General features: G+C 27.7%; 1 protein-coding gene across 1 annotated transcript in view; it reads right to left on the reverse strand.

Annotated features, from left to right (window-relative positions):
* Positions 1 to 5,684: 5,684 nt before the first annotated feature.
* The window catches only part of LOC136988366 (polycystin-2-like protein 2), a 33,553-nt gene continuing 23,795 nt past the window's right edge, over positions 5,685 to 15,442 (reverse strand). The window contains exons 5-13 of the mRNA XM_067286258.1: positions 10,168 to 10,392; positions 9,876 to 10,038; positions 9,253 to 9,318; positions 7,391 to 7,621; positions 7,175 to 7,296; positions 6,524 to 6,644; positions 6,351 to 6,449; positions 5,996 to 6,279; positions 5,685 to 5,909 (exon numbers count right to left, since the gene is read on the reverse strand). Coding sequence (XP_067142359.1) covers positions 5,903 to 5,909; positions 5,996 to 6,279; positions 6,351 to 6,449; positions 6,524 to 6,644; positions 7,175 to 7,296; positions 7,391 to 7,621; positions 9,253 to 9,318; positions 9,876 to 10,038; positions 10,168 to 10,392 — 1,318 coding nt within the window. The 3' untranslated portion in view covers positions 5,685 to 5,902. The remainder of the gene's footprint in view (positions 5,910 to 5,995; positions 6,280 to 6,350; positions 6,450 to 6,523; positions 6,645 to 7,174; positions 7,297 to 7,390; positions 7,622 to 9,252; positions 9,319 to 9,875; positions 10,039 to 10,167; positions 10,393 to 15,442) is intronic.

Raw genomic sequence — 15,442 nt, forward strand, 5'->3', positions numbered from 1 at the left:
TAACTGTAGTTTTTAAATGTACGTGGTTCAGATGTGAGTGACTGTTCATTTACTAAAGATATTAGTGAAGACAGTGATATGTTTCTGATATGCCTTCATCGGACTAGACAAAGAACGAAATGTCACCAACAACAACCAAATGGCAGAATTGTGAAATGTAATAGGGGATCATCTGATGGAAATAATATTAACTGGAACTTTGATAATTTTTTTTAAATACCTAATATTGAAGCATTTCTCAGTGGTCATGGAGTTCAGGTGCAAAACTTGAGTGAAAATTTAACACCTTTTGATGTGCTTTATTCATTCTTTTGTCAGAATTTGTGAAGAAAATAGTAAATGAAACCAATAGGTAATGCTATTCTTTTACTTTCATATGAAATATTTCCAATCAAGCTCATATAAAATCATGGAAAGAAACAATTACCCCTGAAATGTATGAATTTTTTGCATTAAGTTTACTAATGGATATGATTAGAAAGCCTACTGTAGATTTTGTATTTTTCTACTAATTCTATTTTTTTAAAATACAATTTCAAAAAATTAGTAAGTTATTACTGTCTTCTCTTCATTTTAATAACAGTTATTATTTATGTACAAAGATTCACATTATACATAAATAATAATACAGTCAAACCTCAGGTTACAAATGCCCCTGTTTATGAACAAAATTTTGAATGCCATTTTTGCTCTGGTTGCTGTATGATAACTCGGTTTCTGAACAAGCTACTCAGCATAGCTGGCCACCAATGGTCAACTTCCTATACTTCCTATGTTAAAGAAAGTAGACAGTCCAACCAATCAATGACAAGACTACCAATTCAGTAGTGATGCTGAGATTTGCCTCGTGTGAATTAGATGTCACAACACGAACTTTAAATTCTTCTATGACTGCGTTATGTAAACACATAAATAAAGACTCTTAAAAACCTTTTAACCACAGCCGTTTTTTACTATTCTTCTAACGTTTTCGTTTATTTTTAATAACCTTAATGTTCACAAACTGGCTGCTCCGGTTTTCCTAGAGCAGCCAGTAAATAAGCAGAAAATAATGTAATTTGCAATTGTTTAGAATGATCAAAGATGCACCTTAAATGGACCTGTTACTAATGTAGTTCAGTATTGATCACTCCCTAAATCCAAGAAGCTCTTAAAACGAAGAGTCAAGTGAGACTGAGAGATTGAGATAAAACGGTAGGAGTGAAGATAAAGCTCGTCAGAAGAACATATAACATGTTAAACGTTATCGTTCATATCCGATTATATATTTAAAGTAACTAAAATAATTAATTCCGTGATATAAATAGTCGTAGTATGTTTCCCACAAACTTTGATATGAGAGAAAATGAATGCGTGAAACTAAGTCAAGTTTATTTTTGAAATGCATCTAGAAATGTAATATGGGAATTGAATAGATCATAATCGAGTCTAGCCAGCATGATACTAATGAAGAAAGCTAATGGATCGAGCTGCGACGGCCAAATACCACTGAGATGCAAGGAAAAACAACAGTGCTATATGAATGGTTGGTACTAAAAAACGACAGGAAAAAATGTGTTGTTAAGATGAATACGCTGTGTAACATAAAGAAACTGAAAAAGGAATAAACTTATATGAAAAGTCCTAAATTAACTAAAATCAGCAAACTAATGCAAAAAAAGGGGTAAAGGTCCTCTTTAGGTGGTTTAGCCACGTTTAATAGTGTATATATAGTTATATAAGATAAACTTTGTGTGAATGGAAAAACACCAGAGAAAAATGATGTGAGATGGTGGTGATAGCTACCACCATTATTCCTAGTGATTATTATTTTTATTTTTAATTATCTTCCAAAATAGTGAATTTTTACAGGAAATTTCCATTTGTTTTGGATTTACAAATTCGTATTTTCGTCTTCGAAGTAGGCATTATGAATCAATTTTTCGCTTTCTTTTTGAACAATATACTTAACATATGTATCCGAATGATCTTTGGTGGATAGAAATTTCATTTTCTTTGTCTTAATTATTTAAAATTTGTTGTTTTCAGGAGTTAAATCTTCTCTTAAAATACGTTTTTCTAATTTCTTTTCATTGTAATATAAGACTTTTTATTTCCTTTATATTTTGGATTTTAAAAAATGTTTATATAACATAAAGTTTACATTTTAATTAATCTCATATAACATTTATCTTTCGATAAACATGGAATAAATTACGTCCCTTTTCTTTCTTGTTATTTATAAACTAAATAAAATGCGTCATACACTAATACCTAAATCTTGATGACTCCATCTCTTTGATCTGGTAAATGAGCATTGAGGTAAATATATTTCAGTTTAAAAAATTAATTTAACAGAGCTTTCATTTAGATGAAGACATGAAAATCTTTCAGAACGAAGTCAATTGAATAAGCATGTTGTAGAATTAGAGGTAACTGGTGTTTTGCTAGCTATTTATTAATTGCAGAGCACGTTGCCAAGGGGCATTGTTGCTATGGAGATGGCTTTTTGCTTACTAGAAACGAGGACGTTTTATCTTGCTGCGCCGTTGAAGCGATCGAGAATGTAATTTAAGACTCCTTGTTAACATGTTTATTGTCGAGAACAAACTCTTAATGCAGCAGGCTTTTTAATCAAAAAGTGCCACATACTTTGCCTTCCTTTTGGATCTGTTGTGACGAAAGATTTTGGTCTTGATGAAGGCTGCATTACTTGCTGATCAGGTACAGTACGTTGTTTAAAGATCCTACAACAACCACCAGTTTCATCGCCAGTGATTACGCTGTTTAGGATATCTGTATCTTTAGCAGTAACTGTCTTCTTCGGTTCTACCTGATAAGTGTATATCGTTCATGTTGCTCGTGTTAACTCATTCAAAAGAATATAAAGACGGAATAAAGCATTTTCAAGTCATTGTAAAGGATGACATGTATTGTTCAGAACTAAGCGTACTTTCCAAAATCTTTATCAGATTGTCTGTTGACTGTCTGCTGTCTTTTTCGATCCTGTTCGCATTCTCAGAAAATTATTTCTTTGTGAACCCGATATACATAGCTATTCTTCATCTTCTGATTATTCAGGCCGTCTTTAAAATACTTATACTATTCGAATACTTATGTACTGCACTGTACGTCACAGGGTGTTATTATCTTCTTTTTTATACAGATTAAGTGTTTCAGAAAAGTTTTTACCAAGTTTTATGCAAAATTTCTATTGATTTGCTACTTGCGATGTATCAATTCAGAAATCTGAAAGCACACACCCATGTAGACCTAATCTAGAACTTTGACATCTTGTATTCTCATTCGAATGTAGCTCTTGTCGTGTGTTGAAGAAATATTGACATGTCTGAGACGTTCCAATACAAATATACTTTCCGTTACTAGGCAACATCTAAACTTACGCATATTTTTGACTCTACTCTTTTGTAAATAAATAATTTAATGATGAATGCAGGAAAATCTAATAATACATTTAATTAGAACAGAAATTAAATCAATCTTGTATGTGTATGGAATATGTGATAGGTGTAAAAATATGTTTACTTTCTTTATAAAAATTTACTTTTGGATCATAATTCAGAATAACATTTCCAAGATATATTTTTATGACTATATTTATTTAATATGATCTGCTTCCTACCTAATATAAAATTCTGTTACATGTCGGTTTATCGCATTAATGCCATTAAAGTTTATTGGATCATATAGAGAAAAAGTTTGGGAAAAAGCTGAAAAAATCAGAGAATTTAAGAGTAAAAAGAGGTAATCCTATTCCATTAATTGTCAAATGGTATATAATAATCAAGGGAGACTTAAATACGTGTCTAAACATTCATTCATTTGAAGAAATTGCAATTTTTTATTTTATTTCCATAACTGCAAGTTGTACCAATAACCAAAGTTATTCAGAAGTCGACAGAAGTCCAGGCTTTATCTTTTTGAAGCTCCAATATAGTTAAACATCAGCATTAAAAATTGTTGTTTTTAAATAATGTAATTTAACTAAAATTAAAAATTGTATTTTTGATACACAAAAAATAAAATGGAAAAAATGGCATTTAATATATATTTTGCAAATGTAAAAGGCTGAGAAACTCGGGCTCTATCACAAGAAAAATTCAGGTCAAAGGGCCTTAGTAGTATCCCTATGATGGGACCTTTCAACAGTATTTCTAAACTCATTAATTTCAAAACATTCATTTAATACTTTGCAATTGATTATCACTTGATACTTTTCATCAGTTAATATTTAATTTTAAAATAAATAGAATTTCATTGTTATATACAATTATTTACTTCTAAGTGTTTAGTGGTAGCTGTAAATATATACTTTTATTAAAATATTGTGTGTCTAATTACTTTTATATTAATTTCTATAAAATGTATTACAGCAATTTAATATTTTATTAAGTAAATGCCTTGCATACATTATCGATAGATATACAAATACTATTTTCGTACGAAGTGCTGTACATTATCACTACTGATAAGAGGAAGTCTATCAATTTTTTGCCATACGATAAAATCTTAAAATTAGAATTATCTGAATATTTAAATAGAAGCAATCGTAAATAACATTCGATTTTCTTATCTACCGATAAAGCCAAATATTCAACATTATCGTTTTTCAATGTACTAAGATACAAAAAATGTTTGCTATCGTAGTACTGTACTTAAAAGACTTGTAACACTACTGTAACTTTCAATGTATTTTGTGAGTACAAGATTTTGCATCTCTTGTATCTTAAAGATTATGTGATAAGTTAATACGAAGTAGACTATTTATGAAAGCGATAAATTCGCTAATTTAACAGCTAAAACTAACTTTAAAAGTATTTAAAGTTGTAACGATCGAACTATATATTTTTATATTTTTGGACGTTAACCCATTTAGCTGGTAGATACGACATATATGTGATATCTCACCGTATTTTTTCTCGGTACTAAATTCAAATGATAGCTCAACATTTTAAGAAAGAATGAATAGAAAGTGATTGAAAAATGAGTCAACCGAAATATATCTTAAGATTAAACAATATTAAACAGTTAAGATTCGTAAATTCAACTATTAAGATCAGTTCAAACATGCCCATTTTCTAAATCAATCGGTTCGTTAGTGGAAAGGAATGTTAAAATATATCCCAGTTAATTGAGTTTAGCTTATAATAAATTTATAATGAAAATTATTGTAAACTGGAATCAAATATATATGTTACAGTCAAAACCCGTTTTTAGTTAGAAGGCGTTTTAACTAGTTGAAACTAGTTTATACTGGATGTCTTTGTTAAAACCCGTTTTGTCTAGTTAAAACTAGTTTTAACTCAAATTCATTTTTGACTAGCAGTAAATTCTAGTTTTAACTAGACAAAACGGGTTTTGACTGTAACATATATATATATAACATCATATAATTAATATTTACTGTTATATTTTAATTTATATAATTCATATTTATTAATGTTCTATGTAAAGAAATATCGTTTATAATATATAATAATTTGTGCAATTTCTTTTAAGGTCTAAAACAAGCATAACTATTTATTCATGGGGTAAATATAATATTTAGTGGATGTAGGATTTTAAAATATAAATTCCGAAAAGCTATTTTTATTCAGCATCAAGTTTAAATTGAACTTGAAATTTATTTTGAAAAATGTAAACAGTTTTAAAAATAAAAATTCTCAAATCTTTCTGATGACAGTTTGGAGAGATATATATATGAGAAGTGGCAAAGATACATGTGAAACATAAAACTCTTAGCAACGTTATATCTCGTAGAATTCACTTTTTAAAAATTTTATAAATTGATAGTCCGAACGACAAGATAAATAGAATTCTTAAACTTCAATATAAATCTGCCGATTAAAGTATCACTCGACATTTCAAATAATTTTCAATTCAGTCCTAACTTAAGAAGTTCTCAAATGCTGAAAAAATAAGAATAATTTATCAAAAATATATTCTTATTATTATAAATAAGAAATAATATAAATTTGATATGATAATTACATACTTATCTGAATATTCATCAGTATGTAATGGAGTATCCTCGATATTAGTTGAAATAATATTTTTATGTTCAAAAGCCTCATCTATTATTTTTTTTAAAAATTCAATTTCGATATATTTTCTTTTGCCAATAATATATTTTTCAAATAAATATAATATTTCTAAATCCGTTAATCCGTGAGCCTTTAAAGCTACATAAGTTTGATCGAAGTCAAGTTGATTTTCTAACTTTTTATCATCATCAGATTTCAACTTTTTTCTTATTAATTCGAATTTAGATTTAATAATCTATTTTTAAAAATCTATTTTTATTTATAAAGATTTTATTTAATATAAAAAGAATTTGAAAATTAATTTACCGATTTTAAATATGAAAGTATGCCAGACTCTGTATTTTCGGATTTCATTTCTTCTTTTACGTTTGCATAAGTATCATTGATAATTGCCAGAAACATGTTCTAAAAGTGTAAAATTTTATAATAAAAAAATAAACTATACAAAATTGTACTTTATTAAAATGTACTGTACTTACCAGTAATACAAAAAACACAAAGAAAACGTATGTTATAAAGTAAAGAGGACCCAGAAGATTATCCACATCTTGTAATTGATAAAAGTCGTATTCACCCAAAATTATTCTTAACAATGTAAAACTATATATATTTTTTAAAAAATTAAATTTTAAATATTAATAGTAACAATACAAACAAAATATATTTTTTAAAAAAATCATAAAAATTGTGATGAGATCTTTAACAATAAATTAAAGTTATATAGTGTAATAAATGTATATTAAGCGAACAGCAGCGCCAAATTTCGTCACAGCGGCTGAATTTTCAAGTACATTTTTTTTCTAGAAATCGAAACCGCATATTTAGAACAGTATTTTGTACGAAATTTGTATTTTCTATCGTACAATATCAATTTTGGTAGAGATTTTCCAAAACGTTCTTTCTACACGGAGCTGTAAACACTTCTTGTCTAATTATAACCTCTATGTAAATATTTTGAGATGCAAGTTACATGTTCTGTATATTTTAAATACTATTAATTAAGTCCATATGTAATTATGGACTTAAAGATATATAAAATATTTATTATAAAAATAAAAACATAACGTATTATAAAGAATATAGTTTATTATCCTCCCGTTTTATCTATATTTTTTATAGAAATAACTTACAATGAATTTTCAATATTGCAATAGTCTTTAAGCGAATATCCAAACAACATATAACCCAATTGAGAATATGCAAAAAACACAATGAAGAACATAAAACCGAAGCTGCATACATCTTTCCAACACTAGATATTAAAATTATACAATTAATTTTATAGTAAAATAATTATTTCTCGTTCTTTGATCACTACATATACACATATATAATATTTTACTTACCCTCGAAATGGTATGCGATAATTGTCTCATAGTTTTATTAAAACTAATAAATTTAAAAAACTTAATCCAAGTAAAGAAAACAGTAATTGCTACAAAGTTATTAAAGTGTGCTTCCCAATATGCTAAATCTTCTAAATCTGGATATTCCTTAGGATTAGATAGTAGTTTTGAAAAATTCTTATGAATAGTTATATTCCTATATATACTAAATGTAATGCCCAAAATTGATAGCTGGAAAGATATATATTATGTTAGCAAACGGAACATGAAAATATGTTTATTATTTACATTTATACTGTAATTTGTAACTAAAATACCGGATGATCATAATTAAAGTTGTTTTATTCAGAGAGGACTCTATAGCTCCAATCAACAGGTAAGTGTCACTGCACATAGCGCTATTGTCTGTTCAACAACAGTCATGGTAACGTCTTCAACGGTTTCTGTAGTTATAGGTCTCCCACCTTGCCAGGTCGAACTCCTAAGGTTCCGGTTGTCTCAAATCACGTTATCATTTTCTTGACAGCCTGCGAAGCCATTAGTCCGCGGTGTAAGTTTTAACGAACAGAAGCCACAGCATTACCCTGATTTTCGTAGAAGAGCTTCAGAATTAATGCACTCTCTAGAAAATGGATGAGCATCATAACTGTAGCTGATAAGAATAGCATTCACTAGTTGTCAGCATCCTTATACCAAGTCTTGGTTTCATTTCATGTGGCTACGCGTATCACATTTGTTTGCTTGCAGCATCTCCGAAATACATATCTGTATTCTCTAAACAGTGAGTACACAAATTTTGGTGACAATCGATTTATCGGTTGTAGCTACAGAGTCCCCTGAATAGAAGAACTTTAATTACGATCAACCAAAATAAATCAATAGATAATATTTAGTTATAAGATCAATTTAAGAATAAATGAATGTTATGGCAAGATTGTACGCTTTCACATTGAATCTTCACTATGAGTTTAAAATTTGTCATGAGTCCCAGCCAATTTTTATGGTGTCTCTGCATTAAATATATTCATCAGTGTATTCATTACTGTTTCGTTAATGTACTTATTGACGAAAACACTAATGGATACACTGATAGACTGGAATAACACTGCACTACGAAACAATGAGGGCAACTTTATTTCAAAACTGAGAACTTCTAAATTTTTAAGAAAATGTATATTTAGAAAATTTTCAATTATTAGTCATATTGGTCTCTTATTAGTGGAAGAAATAAATCATAATAAACAAATAAGAAATTACTCAAATGCATTTTGTTCTAACCTAATTAGGTTTTTCTAAAGAATAGAAAATTAAATAAATAAATAAATAAATAAAGAATTTCATTAACGGTTCATAAGTTTAAGCAAATGTCTCACATAACTACATTCAGCAGTTAAAATAGAATTTTTTTTTTTAAACTTTTGTATTTATACCTAAAAAAATAATAAGATTGCTTTCCAAGATAAAAAGTTAAGAAATTTTAATATTTCCTAAAATCATATCTATAATTTTTATACATTTTTATTATCTTAGTTTTAGTTTATTATTCTTTAAATGAACAGAAATCTTTATTACTAAGAATATCTTCGGGTCACTAACCCAAGAAGATAAACAGTTTCAATTTTAATTTATTTAAATTTTAAAATGGAATTTTATATTTTAGAATTTAATCTGTATAAAGTTTACAATATTTATTTTCTATTTTGACTGTTTAGTAAACAGAATAAAAAAATAGAATTATTGGAGAAGCAAAGTTTATTAAGAAATTAAAAGATTTTTTCTGGAATTTTAGGAGAGAAATTTGATATCAAGCTAATTAAATTGATAAATAACTGAATTATAAAAGAAACTCGTTAAATACTTACAATTAATATAACAATTTCAAAATAATTCCAAATTTCTGCAAAATAATGTTTCCTTTTTCTTAAAATCTGAAATAAAGATCTATAGTTAAATAATCAGTAGTTAGTTATACATTTATATAGACCAGTGGTTCTTAACATTTTCCATTATCCACGTCCTTTCAATGTTTAAAATATCCACTGGCAATCTTTTAAAAAATACATTTAATTTTATATTTAAGAGGGTACAGTCCTTCTCTGTTGTCAAATTGTCAAATATGTTTAGCTTAACTGTAAACACAGCTTAAGAAAAAAATGTTTATTTGTGCCTATCCATTAATCTAATAACATTTAAGTCTAACTTAGACATTAAGAAGAAAAAAAATATGTAGAATCAATTATATATTTAAATATGACATTAGTATATTCTTATTCAGATTTTAACTTAAAATACCCAATTCTTAAAGGAAAACATTATAAAATAAACAATTTAAGAAAAGGAATCGCGGAGAAGTTCGCTTCTATAGAAAAGTCATCTTTCACATCGTGGGTGCGTATATTCCAGATTAAGAACCATTATATAAAAATTTTCTGTGTTAATAAATTTTTTTATAAAAATGAAAACTAATTTCCTAAAAGATAATTACTTGTTGCAACATAATTAAAAAGTTGACTAGCGTAAAAAAGCAAAAAATATATTCAACAGCTAAAATAACGTGGTCCCACGGTGAAAGATATCGAAGAAACTTCATAGAACGTATCTTCCAAGATGTTAAAATCCCTCCTGTATTAGGCAACTCCCATATCAACCTGAAGAAAAGGAAACAAAAATTATCCATCAATATATTGTAATGTACTTTACATCAAGTTATAATTTTATGTATACGGTATATAAATAATCTAAAATAATTTTTACAAACAATAAACAAATTAACTTACTTTATCAAACAAAATAAATTAACGTTTGCATTATAAAGTGAGAAATCTAAGAAAATCACTCGTGTTGATCTATCAATCCATTTATTCTGCTTTAAAAATAAAACTGCTTGATATGCCTCTTTCTTCGTTATTCCTAAATCAATGTAGAATCCACCGCTGTAATATTCACCAACTTCGCCGTTATAATGATAATTTAGCATGTTCGAATCTCGATAAAATGTCCAGCTAAAATAAATATTTTTGTAGACGTCAAAAGTAATTAAATGAATAAAACGAATTTCGTGTTTTTACAAAAAAGTTTTCTTAATGTTACTTTATAAAAATTGTATAGTTTATTTTTGGTAACGTTTCCTCGTAAATTTAAAATAATTTCAAGTTGAACATAAAAGTCAAAGTTCACAATATGAAGTTTCAAAGATATAATAAGAAAAAATTCTATTTGGGAAACTTGACACAAAAAATATTTAACATTATGATTTAATTTTTTTTTGTCTTTTGTAATAATATTAATTTTAAATTATAAAATTCTTGTAAAAATTACTCACGAAACACAAAATTTATTAACATAATAATTAAAAATCTGGCAAGGCTCTTGCTCGACTTCCTCGGCAGTCAAATAGCAGGTTAAGAGTAAAGCTGCTAGATGTCTCGGTTTTCCGGAATTGTCCGAGATTACCATCTAGCGACAGGAGAACATTATTCTAAAAACTGTTCCTAAGATGAAGAATCTTGTTCTTTTTCTATACTTTAGATGTATTTTTGTCACTGGCATAGTAAAGTTACACATCTATTGCATATCTTGGAATTGAAGCATCCCAGTATCTTTCGGGAAGAATTAATTTTCTCCTGGATTATATCCTTAAGTACCTGACAACTCTAGTTGAGGGGACAATTAGGAAGTCCGATAATTTTCAACGATATACAATTTCAATAATAAGAAAAGTTTAAGAGAAGTGATTTTGTTCAATTATGATAAATTTTTCTATTGTAAAAATATTTAAGTATAAAAACTCTAACTTATAAGACATGTTAGCACTGTGTGTGGCACCATCTCCTGACATTTTTTAAAAAATAATTAATTTTATAGATTATTATTAATTATTATAAAAAATAAAAGGCTTAATTTCCAGGATAGATATGATTATTTTTAATTGAATGTGTCAATAACGAGTGAATTTTTTGTATTAAATCCAACCACACTCGGGTGGCCCCGTCTATATCTTTTGACCTTTAACAACCAAAATTTAAAAGCATCAATACCTGTAGGCTATATAGAAATAATCCTGCCAAGTTTTAAAATGTTTAGTTCATCCAGACCTGACATATAATAAAAATACAACATATACATACAGAATTTTTTCACACAGTTTTCATGTTGAGTGTCAAAACGTCGAGTAACACAAAAACAAAAAAAAAAAAAAAAAAATGAAAGGTCAAAATTTGACCGATTACCATACTTTCTCTACGTTATATTCTACAGTATATAAGAGAGTAAAAAGGATGTTACCTGTTTAAAGTTAAATTGACTTGTAATTGTAATCTTTTAAATACAAATTGAGTATAATTTTTTGTAAAATAATATATAAATATTCTAAAATATCTCTATTTTCTTCAAAATTATTAAACAAAAAATTATTTCTGAACTGAATGATCAGAATAAATTTACTTTTTGACTATTAAATTATATAAATTTCTAATTGGTTTTCATTCTTTATTTCGTAGTAATTTCTTTATTTTAAATATTTTGTCTTTTCTTGATATAAAATTTCATATATTAAACATACTTTTTTAATTTTTAAATACAATTAAGCTTTCAATTACACGACTATGATTTAGGTTTGGAAAATTAAATATTATAAATTAAACTGTTTGATAACCAGAAATCACCCTGATAAAGTTTGATCTCAATGGCTATAGTGAAGCCTTCATGTGGCTTCCTTAGACTACATTTGCTTAACACGTGTTTTACCTTTCTCTTCTATAGAAAATAACAAACAAAAAAAGGACATATGTAAGCAGCCAGGTGGGAAGAAGATAGGCGAAGTTTTCATATTATTATGACTCTCCTTTGATCTTTTCTTCTTGTTGTCGTCATGACGACAACAAGAAAATTACTTGAAAATTATTCTTATTTAGTTCATATTTATGTTTATTTATATACTTAAATGTAGGAAAATTAAAAATTTATAAAATTAGTAAAGAATTAAAGAATTTTTTCCTTGAGTTAATTTAAAAAATCATTTATTACATTAAGAATTTACTTGAGCTTTTTAAATAACTTTTTTTTCAATTTTTAGATCAATTTTTTTCCATATTAAATAAGTAAAAGTTATAAAAACGTTTCATATCTCCTTTCAAAATATTGAAAAGATTAATCAAAACTTTCAAATTATATTTCTAAAACTTTCTTTCATGTTTTACATTTATCTACTTCGCTTAAATGAGATCAATTTTACATGCCAAGCGAGTTGGCAATTGAAATATATATTTTAAATGTTATATAAAAATTATTCATAACGTGGTATTTTGTGAATTATAAATATTATCAATTGTTTTTCTATAAAATATTTTTCAACAGCCATAATATTTTATAGATAGATATATTTTATAGCATCAGATTATATTCTGAAGCCAGATATTCTCTAATTTGTAGTTAATTACATTCGTAACTCATTTCAGCGTAGTATTTATATCAAAAATTTTAAAAATAAATAACATGTGTAAATTCTTCTATTAAACTATCGTTAAAGCAGAGAAACATATTAAAATGTAATCAAGAAAAACACGAGATGTGGGTTCTAATATTACATTTCTTTTATCTGAAATTTTTTTCACTAATTCAAAAATTTAAGCTGCTTTTCAAATATATAAACTAAATGAATTTAAAAAAAATTAAATATTGATTGTTTATCACTACACTAAACAATTCAAGTTTTTGTTGTATTTATCGAGAAGAAAGAATTATTCAAATTATTTAATTCAATTATTTAAATGATAGATCAAATTTTTTTCCAGATTTATTTAGATACAAACTATCTTAATTTTTTAACTTAAAAAAGAAAAGGTTAATACTTTTTCTTATGTACAATAATAAAAACTGTTTTGATTAATTTTTCAGGATCTGTAAATCTTTCCGTTACTTATTAATGATACTTGACTGTCTTCCGACATATTTTATTCAAAAGAACTTCCATTCGTCATCACATGAAGTTTAGAAACTTCTATTTAAAAGTTTTAAATAAAAATAAAAAGATAAAAAATTAATGATTTAAAACGGAAAATAATATTTTACATGAAAAAAGGATTATAAAAATTTATTTTGAATATTTTTATGTTCAAAATAAATTTAACGTGTAATATTTATTTTATAACATATCATTTTAAATACTTTTTTTTAGCATTCTTCGATATGCTTTTTGTAATATTTTAATTTTAATTGTAAAAATGATTATAAAATGTTTAAATTTATTATAAAAAACGAAACGGTGAAGGAAAAAATTTAAGCTATCTTATATGAAAAAATCACTGTGCACAGCGCCGGATTAAGCCTCTAGCGGGCCCTAGCCAAAATTTAAATTGGGGCCCCATTTAAATAAATTGCTTCTAAACAAATCTTAATGTCACTTAAAATTTTTATTAATAATAGAGAATACAAACACTAATACAATAATAATTGTACAGCAAAAAAGTTTCTGATACAACGAAAAATATATATACAGTTATCCCTTGATAATCCGACAGGTATGAGACCAAAGGGATGTCGGATTACCAAAAGTGTCCGGATTACCGAAAGTGATTACATATTTGGCATTGTTTTGCTAGCAGTAGCCTACAATATTCCTACATTTTATGAGTAAAATGCTGCCTAGGTGAATATGGAAATGAAACACCCATTTCGGTTAACTAAAACAGGTTAATGTTACCTTAGGTGCCAAGATGGCGGCTCGTCTCTGATTCCAGCAAGGAAACAGTAGGACGCACGTTCTAACCTAACCTAACCTATTCTAATAAATTACCGTAATTATTAGCAACCAAATTATTGCCAGAGACGAAGAACGAGCCAGAAGAAGGAATCAGAGACGACCCGCCATCTTGGCTACCTAAGGTAACATTAACCCTAAAACATGTTTATTAAAAGAAATATGAAAGCCAATAAATGCACATACAGTATGTATAGGCATAAATAATACAGTACGTACAGCTCATGGAAAACGCAAGAAATGTGTGTCATCGTGTAAGAATTGGGTGGGGAGATTCATGTCGCAACATGCTTCATGTGCAAGCAGACACGTAACGGGGACGGTGACCTTGACGTGAGGTGCGTCGGACTACTGAGCATGTCGGATTACAAAACGTCGGACTATCAATGGACAACTGTACAGTAATTTTATCCATTAATCAGCCTTTAAAATATTTAAATTTTTCGTTTTTGGATTTTCATTTGAGAAAATTGATCAATCTAGCCGTTTGAGAGTGTGTCTTTAGTAAGCATTGTTAAAGACAGCCTTTCCTGTCCTATCGAATTTCTTAAATAATTTTTAACTCGTTTTAAAACAGAGAAAGATTCTGCACTGAAGCCGGGCCCCTCCGAATTACGGGCCCTAGACATTTTTCTAATTTGTCTATTGGTTAATCCGGCCCTGACTGTGCATCTTCTTTCTATTCCTTTTTTATATATACTGTACTCCATTCTCCTATATATTTTCTATATATGTTTATATAATTGCACAGTTACTTTTTGGTTGTCTTGTATAGAAATTGCTTTTAGAGATTTATAAATGCAAAAGTAATCAGGGACTATGTAAAATTTGTATAAGAGAAGGTAATCTGTGTGAAAACTGAGTAAGAGTGGCAACATTCGCCGTAATAATAATTTGGGGGTATCTTTCTACATAAAAAATATATACAAAATAACATGGACAACATTAAATCAAAATATAAGTAATCAAATAAGCAATAATTTCATTTACATTCAAATGTAGGTATAAAGAGTATAAAGAACAAATAAGTAAGAATTATAACTAAAGGAGGATGCACACATGCGGCGCGGCAAGGAAAAGCGGTGTCGCAACGCGTCTTCGCCGCGCGGCAGCACAACCACACAAGCGGCATTCCGTTTACATTTCGGCGCATGCGTTCAGTATTCAAGATGGCGAACGATCGCGGTACTGTTGCTATCCACGTGTTTACAAATTTTGTTGTGTACGGCTCGTTTCATTTATCTAGATTTCGTCAAAGATTCGAATGAAGATTTTGGATTAGAGATATCATACTG

The sequence above is a fragment of the Centruroides vittatus genome, unplaced genomic scaffold, assembly GCF_030686945.1.
Source record: "Centruroides vittatus isolate TY-2023 unplaced genomic scaffold, ASM3068694v2 contig_1248, whole genome shotgun sequence".
NCBI lineage: Eukaryota > Metazoa > Arthropoda > Arachnida > Scorpiones > Buthidae > Centruroides > Centruroides vittatus.